The sequence below is a fragment of the Cetorhinus maximus genome, chromosome 9, assembly GCF_964194155.1.
Source record: "Cetorhinus maximus chromosome 9, sCetMax3.hap1.1, whole genome shotgun sequence".
NCBI classification, from domain to species: Eukaryota; Metazoa; Chordata; class Chondrichthyes; order Lamniformes; family Cetorhinidae; genus Cetorhinus; species Cetorhinus maximus.
Window position 1 is genome coordinate 79,353,187 of NC_135887.1, and position 23,891 is coordinate 79,377,077.

Sequence of the window (23,891 nt, forward strand, 5' to 3'; positions counted from 1 at the left end):
GAGTTCACTGATAGAGGGACCAGTCAAGCAAATACTCTGAGATGGTGTTGTGGGTTGTGCACTGCAGCCATTCAGGGTGCATGATGAACACCCCTGACTTCAGCCTTGTAGATAGTAGAGAGGATTTGTGAGGTCAGGAGATGAACAACTCATTGCAGAGTTACTAAACTCAGCCTTACTCTTGTGTCAGGAATTCAATGATATTGGTGCTATTGAAGGTCAACAGGAAATGACTGGGCTTTCTCATGTTTGAGATGGCCATTAACTAGCACTCCTGCCTCTTGCTTATATTTTTTGCCTCCACCTCTCTGCTTCTTTGCTTTTGCATCTTTTCTTTTAACTAACTCTCTCCTTCATTTTGTTTTTTTGCTACAGTTATTTTTTAGTGTCTCCCTCCTCTATATTTATTGTTCAGAATGAAATTTGCCTGCCTTAGATTCAGATTCAAGGTTATTATGACACAGCAGTTGGTAAAGGCTGTTACTTAAAACCCCAAAGGGAAACTTTAAATAACTGTCATAATCTATATTTTCAAGTGGTATGTTTTGAGCTGCAGCTCCAACTTCAGGAATAACCAGTTCTCAAGAGGTTTATATCAAGCTACATGAGACATTTATTAATTTACACAAGTTAAACATATACACACTACTATCATAACTTTGAACAAATTCCAAAACTAATCTCCGCTAAGGCAACAACAACCCATAGACTTAAAGCAGACACCAGGTAAAGCATTTTCACCTTACAAATTCAAAATGAGGTTTTTTTCACTTTGGTTCCTTTGCAGACAATTGTAGGCTTACAGGCTTTGATCTTACATTGCCTCTGCCCTGCACACACACATGCCTTCTGTTATGCCCAGCACTCCCCTTTGAATGCAAATTCTTATTGTATCATCAGATCCTTTGAACTCCACCTCTTCTAACAATGAAACCCCTTTCATAGTACCAATGTTATTAGTAATATGAACATTGATTGGTCTCTCCTAGCTAGGTGCAAGATTTCATCCCCAGTCTTTGAATGCTCTATTCAACAAAATACAAATGTCCTCTACATTTCAAAACTACTATATATCAAAGCATCCAGACTAGCTGGCCTTAACACAATTAAAATGCTCACAGACACACTCACAGATTAAAGCTCCATTTTAAAAAAAAATAATTTCCAACATTATATACATTCATAGCTTCATGACATGTCCCCCCTATTGAAAAATGAACCATCATAATTCTAAAAGATGGCTTCATTTTAATAGCCGATCTCACACTATCTCCTATACTTATTACACTATTACATTACTAGACGCATGCCTTAACATAAAATATATACACAAGTCCTTGGTATCAACAGAAATCACTCTAGTTCAGTGTACAGGTTTTTAAAAAATGTCCAATTTTCCTTTACGCTTCAAACTCTTGATAACGCATCTGCGAACAGATTCTCTCTTCCAGCAACAGTAAAATCCGTAGATTAAATGGCTGTAATAATAGACTCCATCTGAAAAGTCTTGCACAATTTGTCCAAAAACTTCAAAGGATTAAAGTTTGTATAAACAATTTTTTCTGCTGAGTTGTTGCAACATAAATTTCAAAATGCTGAAATGCTAACACCAAACCCAAAGTCTCTTTTCCGGTCGTTGAATATCTCTTTTGTACATTCAGCTTCCGTGAAAAATACCCTATCGGTTTTTCAATTCCAGTATCATCATCTTGTAATAGTACAGCCCCAATTCCTATATCGCTTGCATCAACGGCCAACTTAAATTGCATGGCATAATTGGGTACTGCCAAAACTGGTGTTGTAGTTAATACAGTTTTCAAACTTTCAAATGACTTCTGACACTCTCCAGTGTCCATTGAAACTTCTTGTTATTCTTTAAATGTTCAGTCAATTGAGCAACCACCCAGCTAAAATTTGGTACAAATTTCCGGTAAAACCCACTCATGCCCAAAAATCTCTAAGCTTCTCATTTTGCTGTAGGCACTGGGAAATCCACAATAGCCTTGACTTTCACATCTCTCAGAGCCACCTTACATGCCCAATGGTATGGCCTAGATACGTAACTTACACTTTTGCAAATTCACTTTTAGCCAAGTTCATCACCGAATTAGCTTCTTGTAGTCCAGTAAATAATTTTTCCAGATGCTGTAAATGCTCCTCCCATGTCTGACTGAAGACAATTAGATCATCAATATAAACAGCACAATTGCTTAGTCCTGCAATTTGTTTGTCAAACTTTGAAATGTCACAGGTACATTCTTCATGTACCAAATGGGATGACTTTTAACTGATATAGTCCACTTGGTGTTACAAAGGCTGATATCTTCTTTGCTCTCTCCGACAACGGTACCTGCCAATATCTTTTTAGCAAGTCAATCTTGGTGATAAATTTCAATTGTCCCACTTTCTTAATGCAATTTTCCAACCATGGTATAGGATATGAATCCGCTTTTGTTGCCGCATTTACCTTTTGATAGTCCACACACAGTCTTTGTGTTCCATCCAGTTTTAGTACCAGCACAATAGGCAAATTGCAGTTACTGCAACTAGACTCAATGAAATCATTTTGAAGCATGAAATCAATTTCTTTTTATACTTGTGATAACTTTGCCGGATTTAATCTATAAGGATGTTGCCTTATTGAAGATGAAATTTCTATATGTACATTATGTATAGCTAAATGTATCTTTCCTCACCTACTGGCGTTTCTTTTTTAACTGCCAACATTTTGAGTTGGAATTCTCTCTCTCTTTTTCTCTTTCCTCCTTCTTTACCTTCACGATTTCTAATTCCCTTTCCTGTTTTCTTTCTCTCTCCTGCCTTTCTACCTGTTCCGTTTTGAAAGCCATTTCTCTGTCCTTTGCTTCTAATTCAAGTTTTTTCAGTTCCTTTGCTTGTTCAAATTCAAGCTTCTTCATTTGTAACTGAAGTCTCACTACCTCCAGCTGTGACTCACTAATGTCAGGTTTCACTTCCAACTGTAGATGCTGTGCTATAATTTTATTTTATATCTGATTTCCTAGCACCCACAGGTAACCGCAGTTTTAACTTATCTGCCAACTCTGTTAGCTTACTTTTGGTAATTTTTCCTAACCCAATCAGAGTTATATCTTCTACTCCCAGGCAAGTCTTAGCAATTGCCAAAGCCATCCTGCAGTCTCATCACTTCTATAATACCTCACCAACTCCTGAATTCAAAGTGCTTCTCATACTCGTAACCTTAAGATTCACCAATTCCAAACCAATCAAGGAATTAGAAATACTTTTATCCCACTAGAGGCCCCGATTATTATGACACAGCAGTTGGTAAAGGCTGTTATTTAAAATCCCAGAGGGGAACTTTAAACAACTGTCATAACTTATATTTTCAAGTGGTATGTTTTGAGCTGCAGCTCTAAATTCAGGAATAAGACCACCAGTTCTCAAAAGGTTTTTATGTCAAACTACATGAGACATTTATTAATTTACGCATGTTAAACATATACACATGACTACAAAGTACTACTTGATTGCTACTATCATAACTTTTAACAAATTCCCAAATTAATCTCAACTAAAGCTGACTTTAAGCAGACACCAGGCAAATGATTTTCACCTTACAAATTCAAAATGAGGTTCCCTTCACTTTGTGGCTTACAGCTGCTTTGATGTTACATGCCTCTGCCCTGCACACACAAAACTGCTTTCTGTTATACCCAGCACTCCCCTTTGAATGCAAATTCTCATTGTATTGTCAGATCCTTTGAACTCCACCTCTTCTAACCATGAAACCCCTTTCATAGTGCTAATTTTATTAGTAATATGAACATTGATTGGTCTCTCCTAGCTAGGTGCAAGATTTCACCACCAGTCTTTGAATGCTCTATTCAACAAAATGCAAATGTCCTCTTCCTCTGTGTTTATATCTCAAAACTACTATACATCAAAGCACCCAGACTAGCTGGTTTTAATCCCGTTAAAACGCACACAGACACACCCACAGACTAAACCACTAATTTAATACTAAGCTTGTTGACTAAGTAAGGAAGGATCAGTTATAAGTGGCACCAAATAAAATCAGGAAGTTAGCTGCACTCTGCCTATGACCTAAAGAGTTGGACCCCTGAACTTCTTGAACAATGCGCCTGGAGCAATTCTGCCGATATTCTATTTTGTAACTTTGAGTTACATCCTGTTCAATGCCAGAGGGAAATGATATAATAATATTAACAAAATGTGCTGGCCTGTGTCTGTCTAAGATAGTGGCAGGACACATCACAATCAACACAGTTTGTGATTGTCATACTGAATGAGAGATGTTTTCATGAAACTCTCTGCAAAATCATTTCCATTGTTGCATCCATATGTTTTCAAGCCATTGTGCCACTGGCTTCTGATGTCAAGACAGAGACAACAGCAGGTATTGCTGGCTTTTTATCCTCCCCAAACAAAATAAGTAAAGGTTTACAAAACACTTTGACATGACAGTCCCTCCACCTTTTAAAAATTATTCTCCAATTATGTAAGCTTCGAAAAGGATTTGATTGTACTGGAGAGGGTGCAGAGGAGATTCACCAGGATGTTGCCTGGGCTGGAGTGTTTCAGCTATGAAGAGAGACTGGATAGGCTGGGGTTGTTTTCCTTAGAGCAGAGAAGGCTGAGGGGGTACCTGATAGATGTATACAAAATTATGAGGCACATAGATAGGGTAGATAGGAAGAAACTTTTCCACTTAGTGAAGGGGTTAATAACCAGGGGGCATAGATTTAAAGTAAGGGGCAGGGGGTTTAGAGGGGATTTGAGGAAAACCTTTTTCACCCAGAGGGTGGTTGGAATCTGGAGCACGCTGCCTGAGTGGGTGGTAGAGGCAGGAACCCTCACAACATTTAAGTATTTAGATGAACACTTGAAACGCCATAGCATACAGAGCTATGGACCAAGTGCTGGAAAATGGATTAGAATAGATAGGTGCTTGATGGCCGTCATGGAAGCGATGGGCCAAAGGGCCTGTTTCTGTGCTGTATAACTCTATGACTCTATGAAGTGCAACTTGGTCAGCTTGTTTATAACATGCTACTTTGGCTTGTAAGGTCAATGTTACTGATTATTTAGCTTCTTTGGCAAAAAAAATATTTTGGAAACACACTTCTCAGCAAATAAAACTTCAACTCCAATAACATCTCATGGCTTAAATTTTCTGGACAGTGTTTTGATGGTTTTATTTTAACTCATTGATTTTTTAAAAAGGTTACTACTAACATTGAAATAAAGCCAATGGATAGACCTAGGTATTATTTTGATTTTGGGCAATAGTATCAAATGGGGGATTTTGGATCATCTGCCTGTTATACTTTATAGAAGGTAAAAATTGGGTGAGACATATAATGGGCAGTTCATCTCATGGCAGTCAAAGTCAAAATTAACCCCCGTGTGTGTGTGTGTATCTACTCGTGCACATTCGGTTCAGCAGTATAAGGTGGGGTGAAGGAGGTTCTTCATACAGGTCTATCTTGTGTGTGCCCTGCAGTGTGAAGCACTTCATCCCTTGGAGGTTCTTCATGATATAAAAAAGCATGCACACCTGAATTCGGCATCTCTGCAACAAAAATATCCATCGCCACTTCTTATCCCTTTCCTGCCATCTTCTTCACCTTGCATCCCATTACTGGGGTGATCAGCCTTGACCCTGTGCTTGAAGGAAACCATGGACGAACCAAAGGGATGAGAGGAACTTGCAGCCATTGTCTTACCATTCCTAGACCACCCAACACATGCAAGAGTTGGCAGAAGGGCAGGCAACTGATTCCACTGATAAATATGACACCCTGTAGAATATTTAAAAGGATAAATATATTAATGATTTTGCATTATGATGAATTTCATTCCAAAAAAATTGAATATTTGTTGTCTTCCCCTCTGCTGGTAGACATAGAATGCTGCATTAACGGTCAGTTTGCAAGGTAGTGGCACCAGCCACAGCAGTGAAACTTTACACACTAAAATTTAATTTAGGTAACTTAACAAGAAATTATTTCAGTGCAAACTATTTTACTTTTCAAAAGCCTAGCTGGTAATCAGATGGACAGTACACGTAAGCAGCAGCAAAGTGGAAAGTTTAGCAGTGGCACTTTCAGGCAGTCTGGCAATCAGAAGATAAAGACCCAGGTCCTGGAATTCCTTAGTGACTCTATTGATCTCACAGTTTTATCTCTGGTACAACCCCAAGGCGATGGTAGAGACCTGGTTCCATCAAGTCTATGCCATTTCTTGGGGTCCTCCACATCGACACATCTTCTGCGAAACCCCCTTCTGTTCGCTCGACCCTATTCTCAAACGGTTTACCACCAACCCACCCTTCCTAGCCCCATGTTAGCTGATGCTAGTGGCTCCCTCTCTTTTAAATCTGTCACCACCCATCTTCTCAAAAAAAAAACAGCCTCGATCCCACTGTCCTTGCATACTACCACCCCATCTCCAACCTCCCTTTCCTCTCCAAAGTCCTTGGATATGTTGCCAGCTCCCAAAGGAATGCCCATCTTTCCTGTAATTACATGTTTGAATCCCTGCAATCAGGTTCTGGTCCTGCCACAGTTACTGAACGGCCCTTATCAAAGCCACAAATGACATTTTACTTGACTGTGACCATGGTAAACCATATTTCCTCATCCTGTCTGCAGCCTTTGACACAGTTGACTACATTAATCTCCTGCAATACCTCTCCTTTGTCATCCAACAAAGTGGGACTGTCTTTGCTAGGTTCCACTATTATCTAACTAATCATAACCAGAGTATTGCTTGCAATGGCTTCTATTCTAACTCCTGCACCTTTACCTCTGGTGCCCCCCAAGGATCTATCTTTGGCCCTTTCTATTTCTCATCTACGTGCTGCCCTTTGGTGACATCACACGAAAACATAACATCAGGTTCTACATGTACATCAATGACCCTCAGCTCTCCCACCTCCACCCTCCAAATTGTCAGACTGCTTGTTAACATGCAGTATTGAATGGGTAAAAGTTCCTCTAACTAAATATTGAGAAGACCAAAGCCATTGCCTTTACCTCTATCCCTTTCCCTGGTAATTGTCTGAAGCTGAACCAGTCTGTTTGCAAACTTGGTGTTGTGTTTAACCCAAAGAGGAGCTTCTGACCACACACCCATAGCATCACCAAGATTGCTTGCTTCCATCTCTGTAACATCACCTGGCTCCACCCCTGCCTGACCTCATCTGTTGGTGAATCTCTTCATCATGCCTTTGTTACATATAGGCTTGACCATTCCAATGTTCTTCTGGTTAGCCTCCCACCTTCAACCCTGTATAAAATTGTGGTCATCCAAAATTCTGCTGCCTGTATCTTAACTTGCACCAACTACTCATCACCCCTGTGCTGCTTGCTGACTGACACTGGTTCCTGTCCTGACAATATGTAAACCCTCATCCTTGTTTTCAAATACATCCATGACCTCTCTCTTTTTAAAAAATATTCATTCACGAGATGCGGGCTTCGCTGGCTAGGCCAGCAGTTACTGCCCATCACTAATTGCCCTTGAGAAAATGGTGGCGAGCCATCTTCTTGAACCGCTGCAGTCCATGTGGTGTAGGTACACCCACAGTGCTGTTAGGAAGGGAGTTCCAGGATTTTGACCCAGCGACAGTCAAGGAACGGCGATATATTTCCAAGTCAGGATGGTGAGTGACTTGGAGGGGAACTTCCAGGTGGTGATGTTCACATCTATCTGCTGCTTTTGTCCTTCTAGTTGGTAATTGTCATGTGCTTGAAAGTTGCTGTCTCAGGAGCCTTGGTGAGTTTCTGCAGTGCATCTTGTAGATGGTACACATTGCTGCCACTGTGCATTGGTAGTGGAGGGAGTGAATGTTTGTGGATGGGGTGCCAATCAAGCAGGCTGCTTTGTCCTGGACTGTGTCAAGCTTTTTGAGTGTTGTGGGAGCTGCACTCATCCAGGCATGTGGAGAGTATTCCACCACACTCCTGACTTGTGCCATCTAGATAATCGACAGGCTTTGGGGAGTCAGAAGGTGAGTTGCTCACCGTGGGATTCCGAGCCTCTGACCTGCTCTTGTAGCCACAGTATTTATATGGCTAGTCCAGTTCAGTTCCTGGTCAATAGTGGCCCCCAGGGTGTTAATAGTAGTCTCTTCCCTTTCTCTGTAACCCTCTCCAGTCCTGCAATTGTTAGATCTCGGTTCTCTTCCAATTCTGGCATCTTGGGCATCCCCAATTCTAATTACTCCACTATTGGCAGCTGTGTCTTCAGCTACCTAGGCCCAAGCTCTAGAATTCTCTCACTAAACATTACCGCATCTCTATCTCTTGTCATTTAAGATGCTCCTTAAAATCTACTTCTTTGCCTATGCTTTTGGTCATCTGACCTGATAACCCCCTTCTGTCATTTGGGGTCATAATTTTTATTGATAATGCTCATTGATATGTTTTGCTATGTTAAAGGTGCTACATAAATTCAAGATTTTATTGTTGACTTATCTGCTCCTTTCAAGACAAATGATGGTCCAGGGACTCTTAAGCTAAGAGTTCCATTCCTGCCCCAGCAGTGCAGGGACCCAGCAGTGCAGTGATTGTCCAATGAAGCAAACATACCAGCAAGTGCACAAGTGCAGCCACACCACCAGGGGGTCCAGCCTTAGGAAGCAACCTGGACCCTAAAGACAAAATAACTGTTTTTGTTCCTTTCATCACATTTTATTGGAGCAGTTCTCAAGCTTGACAACAACTCCTCTCCCTGTACAAGTGAATGATCAAGTTTCCATTGGCATGGAGGCAGGTAGGTGCCATCTGAAGTGGTTCTTGTGCCTAGTTGCCCCCTTACTAAAGCAGAGAGCATTGGTGGGTATGATCCCATTGTAATCACCAGGGTCACAACCCCAGCAAATTCATAACTTTTGTGGCATATACAGTATGGCACTGGAGTGCAGCATTTATGACCATTTTTAGATGATTTCCATTTAAATGCCTTTCTTTCCCTTCCAGTTATACCTTCCAGCTTGTTCAGGGAAACACAGATATATTCTGGAAATTCCAACGCTACAATCTAATCGTTGAATACCATAGTCGGCCAGCTCTGGCCCCACCCTTCATCATCATCAGCCACTTAAGCCTTTTCATTCGAGGGCTTATTAAAGAACCTCAGCACAAGCAGGAGCATTTTGGTAAGTGGCCCTCCTACTGATGTGTGCACTACAGGTCAGAAAGAGATCCCTTGTGCCAAGGTACACATTAATTTGCCCTAATGTCACTTTTTGCTGTGAAACGTTACTGAATGTGAGAGATTAAGTGGACATGTGACAATTAAGGGCTCAGAGCTTTCAGAATGGAGTATAATCTGCTGAGAGGTAGGCTTAATCTTGATAATGTTATGATCCCCCGTGGAGACCAATCCCCTAAAAGAACCGAACTTGCGAAGCTGCCTCAACGGAAGGAGCCTATGGACAAGATTTCACTTTATATAACGTTATGTTGATTTTGGTTTCATTGCCAAACATGAATTAAACAGGCAAATTGTATTTAGTAGAAATTGCAAGTTACACTTTAAATAGTCAAGATAACAAAGATAGGTCTCAGAATTACGGGCAGCCCCTTAGCACATATGGATTCACATGTAGCCATACAGTCCTTCAGAACCCTGTCTTCCACAGGTAGAGTTCAGCTCCTTTTCCTCATGCAGGATATGGTCCTCTAGTCACCTCCGGCAGCAGCCTTACTCTATCCAGGTTCCACAGGTACACTCACCACCAAAAGGGCAAACTTCTTAGCTCAGCTCATGGCAATCTTGATGGTGTGAATCCCCCAAAATATCTGAAACAACATCAGTAACTATTTCACTAGCCCTGCCTATTAAACCCAGTCTTTACCTTTCATTCTTTGCAGCTGTCCAACATCCACAACACTCCACAGCCTTCCTATGACCTTCCGTGAAAATCTGATCTGAGAGCTCTGTATGTTTTCTTTTTGGATTCAATCAACTTCTGTTTCCTGAGCAACCTGAGGTCACAAGCCTGATTTTTTCAGTAATCTGATGTCACAGCCAGGAACCCAAAGTTACAGCCCCCTTTTTCAGAAACCTTGAAGTTTTAGTTTGTCTTTCAGTTAGAGTGTTTCAAAAAATTACAGGCTGTGAAATCAAAGCTAGTGCAGCGAACAGCTGGCACACACTTCATCGCCTTTGCTGCTCCCCCACCCTCCCCCTTTGGTGTTGCAAACAGTGGATTTCAGCACAAGGAGAGAAAGAAGTGGAGTTAATTAAAGATGCTTTTTCTACAATGGGTACTTGAGTAGGTGGAGGGGGGAGATTGCTGCCTTTGGTGGGGAGAGCTGAATGTAATTGGGTAAGTGTTGCAAAACAAGCCTCAGATCAGTTCAATCAGGGAAGCTTTATGGTATTCTTAAACAATGTTATAAATAAATGGTCCAGCTCCATCCCCATTGCCTTCAGGAGCAGAAAGGAAAAACTATGAATCATGTTGAGGCACAGTGCCATGGCAAAAGGCATCATGGCTGCATCCCAATTTGGTGCCTGCACACATGGCTCTCAACAAACATAGGACCTGAGGAGCAGGCCGAAATGGGAGCTCTGGTTCCTTTTATTTCCTTAATCCACAGGCATTGAGGATAATTATAAATCCTCACAATCGGGTTATTAGGAATCAAGATAGACAAGGAATTGAATTTGTAACATTCTAATCTATATGGCTAGCTACTGAGCCTTCAGGCACTGCTCACTAAGATCTATCTAACTTAGGAAATACCGATCCTTAACACTTGTGATAAGTCTTTCTATAAATAAAAATATACATTTTAACTGATTAATGCTGTAGTAAATAAAGAAAAGAAAGGCTTGCATTTATATAGCACTTTTCACAACTACTAGCTGTCTCAAAGTGCTGTACAGCCAATGAAGTTCTCGAAATGTATGTCTAGTTACCATAGATGCTTGGAGCCTTTTCTGCATAGAAGGAAAGCAGGTAAATTAAACCTTTAAAAAAAAATTAGAGAAACATTGGTAGAGATAGTTCAGCACAAAAGGAGGCCATTCGTCTATCATGCCTTTACCGTCTCTTTGAAATGAGTCCTACTCCCTCTTGCTCATGGAAGGGTAGGTTTGATTATTGGTTTAACAATGTCAGCCAGCAATTTGAGGTGTGCCACACAGAGATTCTAGCTTATTTCTACTCCATAGCCTGAAGCACAAAATTTCTGCATCTGATCATTATCCAGTACCCTTCCTCGAAGATCAGGTTCCACAAAATACCATGGTCATAGTCTGTCAAACCCATTGTATCATCTCATGCTTGAAGAATATTCACTTGATGTGGCCCCTCAAACCACTATGTTTGAAATCAATTAAGACCTTCCACAAGGGGTGTGTGTGTATATGTGTGTATATATGTATATGTTTGTATATATGTATGTGTATATGTGTATATATGTATATGTGTATATGTGTATATATGTATATGTGTATATGTATATATATGCCTGTGTATATGTATATATATGCCTGTGTATATGTATATGTGTGTGTATATGTATATATGTGTATATGTATATATGTGTATATGTATATATGTGTGTATATGTATATATGTGTGTATATGTATATATGTGTGTATATGTATATATGTGTGTGTTTGGTTTTATTTTTTGCACAGAAATGACTATAGAAATCCCCATTAAAAGGATTGGGATTTTTTTTTGTATTTCTTCTAGAAAAGCACATACCAGAGGCCTTGGACCAGAAACTCAGGATCTGGGAATCTGTGCAGAAAGAGAATTATCTAGCCAGTTTGGCAAAGGGAAAGAGAGAAAGCAGCACTGAAAGATTGAAGAAAACATCCACCAAGTAAGTGCATTTGGAATGAAAACTTTACTCAGCAGTAAAAGCAGTGTCAACAGTGGACAAATATCCGGCTTGGATATATACCATTGTTTTTTCATCGTTGGCCAATACCTTAGAACTCCTCAATTAACACCATCATGGGACCACTAGCAGTACAGGAACAGTAGCAATTCAAGGATGGGGAATAAATGAAGCCTCACCAGCATTGTTCTAATCCTTTTGAAGAAACCTAAAACAAATGTGCTCTCCAAGAATTAAAAGCTGGAAGAATTCCATTCTGTTAGGTACTCTGAAGGAACAGGGTTTTAAAAAATCTCAGCATCATTATTGGGAGATTCTTGCCTCTACAATATCCAAAATGATTGCTGCAGCTTTCCCTTTTGAAGCAGTTACAGCTTTGAAAACTATTTACCTTCATATTTAGTATTCTTTAAGTCTCTCATTACTATTGATCCTGCCCCAAATAGATTCTTCAGCAAGATTACTGGTGGAAAAACTATTAAGATTACAAGGTAAATGAGGAAGGCCACTTGGCTATTCTATCTAGTCGCCTCATGTAGCATCCATCTCTTAAATTACTCCAATGTTCTTGTCAAAATTAGCAAGGATACCAGGGAAAAAGCCCCTGCTCGTCTTCAAAAAATCGCCATGGGATCTTTTACATCCATCGGGGGGGTGGTGGTGGGGTTGCAGACAGATGGGGCTTCAGTTTAATATCTCACCCAATAGATGGCACCTCCAGTATTGCATATAGGACTGAGCTTTGTGCTTTTCCCCCCAATATTTCCCTCATTTGTATTCATTCATATGTGCCATTCCTGGTTAGTTTCATTGTCAGTAAATTTTTTCAGTTTATCTTCCCCACCTTATTCTCATCCTGTTAAAATTAGCTTTTCTCGAATTTACTACTTTGCTCTTTTTATGTACTACTCAATCTTTACCATAAACCTTCTTTTAAAATTGGAGTCCAAGACTGAGATTTGAACTCACTGAAAACCCAACTCTCTCCAGTGTTTCCCCATAACTCAATCCCCGGATGCGAATAATCAATTATCATCAGCCTGTTACAGTTACAGTTATTTTGTGCAAGTAAAAAGTTTCCTCTGCTTGTTAAGTGGCATCATTAGATATTGCTTCTCTGCAATTTTCTTTCTGCTTCATTCTTATTGGCCTGGATTTTGTAGTCAGCAGCAAAGAATGCTCACCATGCATGCTGCTGAACAGCTGCCCAGGGATGTTTTAGTGGGCCTTTGCATGGCAACTTACAGTACCTAAAGAACCATTTCAGTGTCCTCTACAGGGGTTCTGGGACCTATGTAGCAGGACAACCAACAGCGTGTCTTTTCAACCAGATTGAAAAATACTTACTGAAACACGCAGGGGTAGAAATTCGACTTGGGCAGTGGTGCAAAATGGGCAGTATCCGATTTGCTGCCCATTATAGGCTGCGCCTTCCAGAAGCTACAGGGAATGGAGCTAAATATCAGGTGCTGTGTATAACATTTGGCTGTTCTGACATCACTCATTTTGCACCACCACACAAGACGAACTTCTCTCCTGCAGACTCTAAACCAGAAAATGCAAGTTAGAATATTTAATTTAATGTAAAGAGGTAAAGAAAGATGGGATTGAGAGAGAGCAATAACAAAGAAAAAGTAAAACAAATTACTTCAACATTTAAGTTTTCAAAAATCTCCAATAATTAAGATTTAAGGAATGAGGCTTTTACCAATAAATTTTCAGTGCCATGGAGTTTGTTTTGTAATAATTAAGACTTAACAAACCATTAAGAAGTAACTTATGCTTAAATGGTCAAGGCCTAACTTTTTCTGGCATGTTTAATGGGCATCCAATGGATACTGAACTTCATGCCCCTCGATGCTGAATCTCTCAGTGAGGTACAAGTATAGCGCAGCTTATAGAAGAGCAGGTCAACCCCAACAGCAACTTCCTTACTTGTGTTCAACTGCATATATGTAAACCAGAAATTGGGCTCCAATTTACTTTTTAATAACCTTAAGCACCGATAGCCTAGACCTGTTATTCTAACCCATTCTTTCCCAGGATGTCAAAACTGTGGACCATCTTTACCAGTTTGTCTTTCCTCTTACAATTTCCACACTTTTAAAATCATCTGATCTACCTCACCTTTTGTCTTCCTCATTTGAACACTGGTGTTGCATTACAGAAAGGTCTGGATCCAGTTCCTAGATTTTCAACAGTTAAAAGGCAAAGCAGAAAAGACAAACTCTGAACCAGTGCAACGTAGAACATCTGATCACAATGTGCAAAGGTATTGTATGTGGGTGTAGCGTTGTGCATATCTTCAAGCACATGGAAGTCTGCACCACATGAATATGTAGCATGCATAAGCCCACTTTGCATTTAAGTGACAATGGAACTGATGTGCAATCATTCAAATCAACTGCATCATGACTAATGAAGGTCAATGATAAATTTATGCTTGACCAATGTTTCCATAACAACTTGAACTTGCAGGTTCCAGAACCTTCCAGAAGCTACAGGGAATGTGTTGTTTAATTAACTAATTGATCAATTTAAACTAATTTTTGTCCATAAATGTAAACAAACTTTTAGGAGCTTGGTGGCAGGTATGACATCTACAAATTGGTTTCTAGGATCTGTTCAAAGAATTCTATATTAAGACACAGGTGGCCAGAGACACGTGAATATTCTGTTCCCTGTACTAGCCTGTGTGCTAGTGTACAGCTAACTACACCCGGCCTCAACTCAAATGGTACCTTTTCAATCATTGCAGAGATCAAATCCAATGATTTAATGACACCATTTGTTCCTTTTAGGGTAGATTCATTATCGAAATCAATCAACAGGCTTCAAGAACAGGAAAAACGCCTCGTAACCCTTGAGACAAGGGTAGGTCAAAAATTGTTCTGGCCTCATGGCATGCCATTCCAATGCTTTATTTGTAATAATTTTAACATATCCTTGATTGAAACTCACCCACTAAGGAAATAATCAAACTGCCAGGTTTGGGAGTTGTGGCTACATTTTTAACTTGATACGACGACACAAATGCAACTCACTGGAGTAGCAACAATGTTGAGGAACTCTGCTCCTCACTTTACCTTCATGGAAATATTATATATAACACTTACATGGGAGGCAGGAAGGAAATGTTAACTTCCAATCCCCAACACGAAGATATAATGATGCTGCTGCAAAGGGGATGTGTAGATTATTTTGTCTATGACAGTCACCCACCTAACTGGACAAACGAAACACCTCCAAAGCATATCAGCGTTTTGAAAATGAGAAAAGCTCCTAGTCAAGCGAAAGTATTGAATTAATAGATCTGGCACTGCTGTATGCTGGACCTAGTACTGTACTAGAATGTGCCATAACAGATAATATACCAGGCTTTTGATGGCATGGTACCAGACTGAACACATCAGAACCAATACCAAGCCAGCCAGAATGTACCAGCTCCAATTGAGTGATAATCCTGCATTCAGAGATACATGGACTGCAGTAGTTCAAGGCGGCAGCTCACCATCACCTTCTCAAGGGCAATTAGGGATGGGCAATAAATGCTGACCCAGCCAGTGATGCCCACACCCCATGAATACATTTTTAATATATATATATATATTAACAATGACCAATGTTGACATCAATCCGATATGCCGGATACTGGTTACACTTTCGATATATTTGGTTGACTTAGTTGAAACTGTTTTGTGGTTTCAGTTCCTTAATCAAGATCGATGTGGAATATCACCAACGGTTTCATTTTGATAGCTGCATCTATTTTTAAATGAAACTTGAATAAGGAAGCTTCATTTCCCAAGTTCACTTCTTGTTGTCTTTACAGATGAAATACTGCAGCGATGTCCTATCCTGGATGATTGAATCCTTTACTCAACACAATCTGCACTGCAACAGACCTCCTCCAACATACACTGGTACTCTTATTTTATCTCAACTCAGCTTGTAGGTATAGTGGTGTAGTGTTCTGTTACTGGATCAGTGCTTCAGAGGCCTGGACTACTGATCTGGAGACTGATTTCAAATCTCCATCACAACAAATTAAATTCAGTTAATTAAATAAATCTGGAATAAAAAGCCAATATCTGGAACCGTGAAGTTAATGATTTTCTGTGATTTACAGAAGCCATTTTGATAACCATGATTCAAACATGATGGAAGACAAAGGAGAAAAAGCAAGGTCTCCACACTTAATCTAACATTCATGGTCTCATTATCTTCTTTGACCACAAATGGAACTCCCAGGCCTCCTCCTCTACTGAAGGTGCCATCAGGAAGCTCAGTTTCCTCTTTTATAACAACAAATGAATTAGGAGCAGGAATAGGCCACTCGGCCCTCAAGCCTGCTCTGCCATTCAATAAGATCATGGCTGATCCGATCGTAACCTCAACCCCACATTCCTGCCTACCCCCGATAACGTTTTGCCCCCTTGTTAATCAAGTACCTAACTAGCTCTGCCTTAAAAATATTCAAAGACTCTGCTTCCACTGCCTTTTTTTAGGAATAGTGTTCCAAAGACTCACTACCCTCAAAAAAAATTCTCCTCATCTGTCTTAAATAAGCGACCACTTATTTTTAAACAGTGACCCCTACTTCTAGATTCTCTCACAAAAGGAAACATCCTCTCCACATCCACCCCTCAGAATCTTAAAGGTTTCAATTAAGTCACTTCTTACTCTTCTAAATTCCAGTGGATACAAGCCTTACCTGTCCAGCCTTTCCTCATGAGACAACCCGCCTAGTATTAGTCTAGTAAACCTTTTCTGAACTGCTTCTAACGCATTAACATCTTTCATTAAATAAGGAGACCAGTGCTGTACACAATACTCCAGATGTGGTCTCACCAATGCCCTGTACAACTGAAGCATAACAGTATTTCCACATCAATTTTCTATCATCTCTCTGACACACTGGGTTTTCATTTGTGAGCTGCTCAGAGACTTCCAATGTTGCTCTCAGCTGAAGCTGTTAACACCCACCTCAACAGGATACAATAAAAGCTGGTATCTGATAGGCTGCTTACCTCTCTCTCTCTCTCAGTTGTAGTCTTCCTCCTCTCTTTCACATTTGTGTCACCATTGTTAATACTCCCCTGAACATGCCTGTTTCTATTTCCTCACACACATACTCCTCCCAATATGCCATGTGGAAATGCAAAGTATACCTTGCTCTTATAGTCTTTTCTTCCCATATCTGAACCCCAGATCTGTGGAACTCCTACCTCCCTTAGGTCCAGTTTTCCCATCAGAATGGTAGGAAGCACCTAAGCCAAGAGCAAATAATCAAGATAAACACAGTTCAACTTCAAGGCAATTTAAATGTTCCTTGGTCAGTACCATTGCAACTATGGGTACTAAGCCACCTTGTCCAACACACCTTCAGATGTCAATTTGGCCTTGTGCTGACAAGCTATAAAATGCAATGTACTTCTCAATTGTTTTTAATTTTAAAGCAGCTGCATGTATTGCCAAACTGAGATTGGGAGTTATAACCAAAGTAATTCTAACCATAATCTGCATTAAATACTACTACATATCAAAACAAGCTGTGAAAATCCAGTTCTTGAGCACATCAGGATTCCTGGGTGCGCTGGTGCAGTTTGCATTCTGCACATCGTGTTGTCATCACACCTTCACTATCTTGTTTGGTTGTAACGTCTGAAGTTGCCTTGGTGCCCTGTTGACTAAGCCCCATATCCTCTCCATCACAAAGGCCACTTGCTTCCACCTGTAACATTACCTGCCTCAGCCTCTCCAATGCTCAAGCCCTCACAAATGCCCTTGTCATCTTGAGAGCCAATTGATCTAACTCACTTTCCCTACTGGCCTCCTTTCTTCCCCCCTCCAGGGGGAAAATTTCCGTCATAGGCATCCTGCCACAGACCAAATAACACTTATGATCGTTCTACAATATAATGGCTAAACTTCAAAAATATTTCACTGGCTGTAAAGCATTTTAGGACATCCTGAAATGCACTACATAATCATAAGTATAAAAGCAATAAACTGTGGATGCTGGAAATCCAAAACAAAAACAAAAATACCTGGAAAAGCTCAGCAGGTCTGACAGCATCTGTGGAGAGGAACACAGTTCTGTTGAAGAGTCATACGGACTCAAAACGTTAACTAAGGAAAAATAGAAAAGAGGTGAAATATAAGCTGGTTTAAGGTGGGGGGTGGGGTGGGGGGGGGGGGGGGGGGGGGAGGGTGGAGAACAGGTAGAGCTGGATAGAAGGCCAGTGATAGGTGCAGATAACCAAAAGATGTCATAGACAAAAGGACAAAGAGGTGTTGAAGGTGGTGATATTATCTAAGGAATGTGCTAATAGGTGACATTAAGGGTAGAAAGCAGGATGAGCAAGGTACTGATAGCCCTGGTGGGGGTGGGGTGGGGGCAAGGGATCAAAATAGGCTAAAAGGTAGAGATAAAACAATAGATGGAAATACATTTAAAAATAATGGAAATAGGTGGGAAAAGAAAAATCTATATAAATTATTGGGAAAAAGGGGGATCAGAAAGGGGGTGGGGATGGAGGCGAGAGTTCATGTTCTAAAATTATTGAACTCAATATTCAGTCCGGAAGGCTTTAAAGTGCCTAGTTGGAACGAGTTGCTGTTCCTCCAGTATGCGTTGAGCTTCACTGGAACAATACAGCAGGCCAAGGACGGACATGTGGGCATGAGAGCAGGGTGGAGTGTTGAAATGGCAAGCGACAGGGAGATCTGGGTCATGCTTGCGGACAGATTGAAGGTGTTCCGCCATGCGGTCACCCAGTCTGCGTTTGGTCTCTCCAAAGTAGAGGAAACCACATTAGGAGCAGCGGATGCAGTAGACTAAATTGAGGGAAGTGCAAGTGAAATGCTGCTTCACTTGAAAGGAGTGTTTGGGCCCTTGGACAGTGAGGAGAGGGGAAGTAATGGGGCAGGTGTTGCACCTTCTGCGGTTGCATGGGAAGGTGCTGTGGGAGGGGGTTGAGGTGTAGGGGGTGATGGAGGAGTGTACCAGGGTGTCCCAGAGGAAACGATCCCTGCGGAATGCCGCCAGGGGGGCTGAAGGGAAGATGTGTTTGGTGGTGGCATCATGCTGGAGTTGGCGGAAATGGTGGAGGATGATCCTTTGAATGCAGAGGCTGGTAGGGTGATGTGAGGACAAGGGGGACCCTATCATGGTTCTGGGAGGGAGAGGAAGGTGTGAGGGCGGATGCACGGGAGATGGGCCGGACACAGTTGAGGGCCCTGTCAACCACCGTGGGTGGAAAAGCTCGGTTAAGGAAGAAGGAAGACATGTCGGAGGAACTGTTTTTGAAAGTGGCATCATCAGAACAGATGCGACGGAGGCGAAGGAACTGAGAGAATGGGATGGAGTCCTTACAGAAAGCAGGGTGTAAGGAGCTGTAGTCGAGGTAGCTGTGGGAGTCGGTAGGCTTGTAATGAATATTGGTGGATAGTCTATCACCAGAAATTGAGACAGAGAGGTCAGGGAAGGGAAGGGAAGTGTCAGAGATGGACTATGTGAAAATGGAGGGGTGGAAATTGGAAGCAAAATTAATAAATTTTTCCAGGTTCAGACGAGAGCATGAAGCAGCACTGAAGCAATCATCGATGTACCGGAGAAAGAGTTGTGGGAGGGGTCCGGACTAGGACTGGAACAAGGAATGTTCCACATGCCCCATAAAGAGACAGGCATAACTGGGACCCATGCGGGTACCCATCGCAACACCTTTTATTTGGAGGAAGTGAGAGGAGTTTAAGGAGAAATTGTTCAGCGAGAGAATAAGTTCAGCCAGATGGAGGAGAGTAGTTCTGGCAGCATCGGTGAAGAAAAGAGCTGACGTTTCGGGTCCACATGACCCTTCAACAGAACTGAAGTTTAGTTAGGAGAGAGGTGAAATATAAGCTGGTTTAAGGTGGGGGGCGGGGGGGAGAGAGAAGTTGAGGGTGGGGTGGTTGTGGGGACAAGCAAGCAGTGATAGGAGCAGATAATCAAAAGATGATTTTGTCTTTGATCCTTTTGTCTGTGACATCTTTTGATTATCTGCTCCTATCGCTGCTTGCTTGTCCCCACAACCACCCCACCCTCAACTTCTCTCCCCCCCGCCCCCCCACCTTAAACCAGCTTATATTTCACCTCTCTCCTAACTAAACTTCAGTTCTGTTGAAGGGTCATGTGGACCCGAAACGTCAGCTCTTTTCTTCTCCACCGATGCTGCCAGAACTGCTGAGTTTTTCCAGATAATTCTGTTTTTGTTTTGGATTTCCAGAATCCGCAGTAGCTTTTTGTTTTTATGGAGGAGAGTAGTGGTGGATGGGGATTGTTCGGGCCTCTGTTCAAGGAAGAAGCGGAGAGCCATCAGACCATCCTGGTGGGGGATGGAGGTGTAGAGGGATTGGACGTCCATGGTGAAGAGGAAGTGGTTGGGGCCAGGGAACTGGAAATTGTTGATGTGACGTAAGGTGTCAGAGGAATCACGGATGTAGGTGGGAAGGGACTGGACAAGGGGAGAGAGAATGAAGTCAAGATAGCAAGAAATGAGTTCTGTGGGGCAGGAACAGGCTGACACGATCGGTCTGTCGGGACAGTCCTGTTTGTGGATTTTGGGTAGGAGGTAGAAGCGGGCCGTCCGAGGTTGGGAGACTGTGAGGTTGGTTCCAGTAAGATAGGTCTAATGCATTACTCCAGGCTGCATTTAAAAAAAAAATTATACACTCTTATGTGGAAAATATGCAACATCTCACTTCTGATGCTGTGTAGTTCAGTTGTGCATATATATTTGAATTAAATTGTGTCCATAGTGGGCTAGCAGTCCTACATTAACATGACATAAATCATGTACTAAGTCATTTAAAACTAGTTTCCTATTCTTGTCTTTACCAAGTTGTATCAGATTGCATGACAGTGACTAGGGTAAATAGATAAAAAGACTTATTAAAATGTTGGTGCATTAACTATATTTCCCCCACGACTATAGATTCTTCACCTCCAGTCTGCAGAAGGCAGCCACAGGATGTACTATCTGCAAATGACTGTCCAGGGGACACGGCTGCAATGGCCATGCAGTACATTGATGACTAGCTTCAGCAAGACAGAACACATTACACTCCAATACAGAGCAAAACAATGGAGAAATGTTTCAGCAACACGCAGCTTCCTATGCTGTGCCAGCATCTGGTGAAAGATTGAGAGTTGAGCACAAGAACTTTGGATTTTAACTTGAATTTTAATTCCAGAGGAAATAGTTTGTAGCAACTATTTTTTTAAATGGGGGAGAGTGATCCAGGCTTAGCAAACTAGGCATTAAAAAAACTGAAAAAACTTTCACTGATTGTGATAATTATGGTAGCATTTCTCTTAAACACTGTTTGTATTAAACTGTATATAAATCCTTGCAGATTGTCAAACTCAACCTCCAACCAACAGATAATCAGCTGTAGAGAAATTTTGTTCAGTGCTTTTGACTGCATTTTAAACACATCATCAATAGACCACCATTGTGTACAAGTATCAGCTCAGAACCCTGAGTCAGAAGGCTGTGGGCTTGCTCCACTGCAGAATTTAAGTACTTAGGGTAGGATTTTCTGCACCTGCCCACCACCGCGATCTTCCGGTCCTGCCACAAGTCAATGGACTTCTGGCTGGGGCACCACCTCGCCCATGGCGGATCCCACCCGCGACGGGGCCAGAAAATCCCGGCCCTAACCTGATATGCCAGTGTAGTACTGAAGGAATGCTGTTTTAGCAGAGTTCCATCCTGAAGATGAGATGTTAAACATGAGTTCAAAGATCCTAGATGGTTCTTCTGGTGTCTGCCCAAAATGCTTTCCTTCAACATCTTATCTTAGGGTTATTTGTGGGATCTTGTGTATAATTATACGTCATATTTGTCTACATAAATAAGTTACTGCACTTCACATTCATTCAAGAAGCACTTTGAAAATCAGGTAGGGTAGGTTGCCTGTTCTTTTATTGAACATAAATAAAGGATATGCCATCTGGACCAGCAGATACTGCCCAAGCAGATGATGAATATCTACCCTATCCTCTCAAAATACAAGTCTTTAAGCTGTGCAAGCAAATCATGGATTTGTGTTTTAATAATGTTCCTTGATAGGATAAGGTGTATGATAGGGTTATTTTAATATTTTACATCAATTGGTCAAGGTTACAATGAGTCTTAATTTACCTGCAGTTTGTACAATGATGCACAGTATATTTTGTTGTGCCAGTCATATTCTAGAACACTCATTTTGATCAAGTCAGCATCCTTTGAACAAGGGTAGGCTGTCCATTAACTTTGATGTAACTTCATCTCATCCTGCTCTTTTACTGTTCAAATATCAATTAGCTCCAAGGAGGTGCATTGGAATATTAATGTTTGGAGGTTTGTGGACTGATTTTCTGTTGCACTTAATAGTTTAAGGTTTGAGGAAGGGAACAGTCAAGCACACTTTCCCATGATGTATAGCAAACTTACCAGATTTGCAGCTATAAAGCAACCATGTATTTGGCACGCCGACAAAAATCATGATTGCAACTGTTTTTGAAATAAAGTGCTCTTAAAGTGGGTACCATAGAGATGTCATCTTGCATCATACATACTGTGGACAATGGGAAATTACTTTTGTAGGTTATTAGCTGGTTTGCTACAATGTTTTTAAGCATTCCTGCAATTTGAAGAACAGCCTTAAAGATTGTTTTATGTTGTGCTATTCTAATTGTATATTAGGTCTGATGTAATGCATCAAAGTCACAGCACTTCTGTGAGCCTATTCTCAGCTTCAAAATGATAAAAGGATGGCATGGCAAGACTGTTCAAAAACTTTGCTGATATCTGCCCACCATTTCCCTCCCTAACCCCCCAGCGTCCAAGTCTTTCACAATTTCCATTTCTGAGTACATATATTTTGGTCACTGGCCACATTTTTGATAAGCCACTGTTTGGGAACAGAAACGCAGATGCATTACATTTTAGCTAAAATTCCAGATTTTGGGGAAATTCAGCAAAATAATTTCAGTCCTGGGAAAGAAAAGAACTGTGATCTGGCTTGCAAAATATTACATAAAGCAACATCAATACTGTTTAGTAATGACTGAGCTGAATATTAATGGGAACATGTGCTTCTGTCTTCTCTCATGATCCGAAGGACCAATTTGCATTATTTGGTAAAAAGCCATTGATAGCATGCATTTTAATACATTTCATGATACCCTGCATTGTCACTTAGGAGTACATATAGTGAACTGAATAATGAGCGGCAGAGAAAAATATTGAGCAAATACCAAGATTCATGTACTGCATCATGGAAATGCAATGCCAAGGAACCCATCTGATCTAACATGAATGTAGGATTTAAGGTGCACTGCAGTTTTCTTTAGAGATGAGGGGAAGACCACAGAGGTTCTATCCAAGCATCCAATGGAGATTAGGTCAAGGGCATGTGCATAACCCTAGGAAGGAATGGGCTTCAAGTTTTTTTCACATTCCATTTCAGACATTCTGAGTTTCTGATTTTCAGTAAACTGCCACCACACAGATGTGAGCCTGTGTTTATTTTGGGAACGGTCCTACAAGCTTGCCAAAATAAAGAAAAATGGCAAAGTAACAGAGAGTCTTGCAGCAGGAATTGGCTTTCGGTCTGCCAGTTTGATTTTAGTAAACTCCATCTACCTGCTTGCAGTAGCAAATTAAATGGGTGATATGTTCACCAAGTTTTCATGATTCAAGTTATTTCAAGTTAAAGGATAATGTAAATGATTGAAAAAAATTCCAAGTGTCATGTTAGCAGAAAATAAGCATCAACACCACCACCCCCACTCCACCTCTAGATAGTATTTTGATATTATTTGAAATAATGCCAGAGTTCTTTAGTAAAAGGATTAAGTCATCACGGTACTTACTAATTTCAACAAATCTTGATACAGATTACAGGCCAACAGAAGGAATGTGTAAAATGCAAAGAATTCACAGAGTATTAAAAAGCTAAACAATGGAGAAACCAGAAATCTGAAAATA

General features: G+C 41.0%; 1 protein-coding gene across 1 annotated transcript in view; it reads left to right on the forward strand.

Moving 5' to 3' along the window:
* Positions 1-22,447, forward strand: part of trpm5 (transient receptor potential cation channel, subfamily M, member 5) — a 123,520-nt gene extending 101,073 nt beyond the window's left edge. Inside the window, exons 22-26 of the mRNA XM_078548927.1 lie at positions 8,988-9,166; positions 11,724-11,856; positions 14,676-14,748; positions 15,707-15,797; positions 20,850-22,447. Coding sequence (XP_078405053.1) covers positions 8,988-9,166; positions 11,724-11,856; positions 14,676-14,748; positions 15,707-15,797; positions 20,850-20,953 — 580 coding nt within the window. The 3' untranslated portion in view covers positions 20,954-22,447. The remainder of the gene's footprint in view (positions 1-8,987; positions 9,167-11,723; positions 11,857-14,675; positions 14,749-15,706; positions 15,798-20,849) is intronic.
* Positions 22,448-23,891: the final 1,444 nt, after the last annotated feature.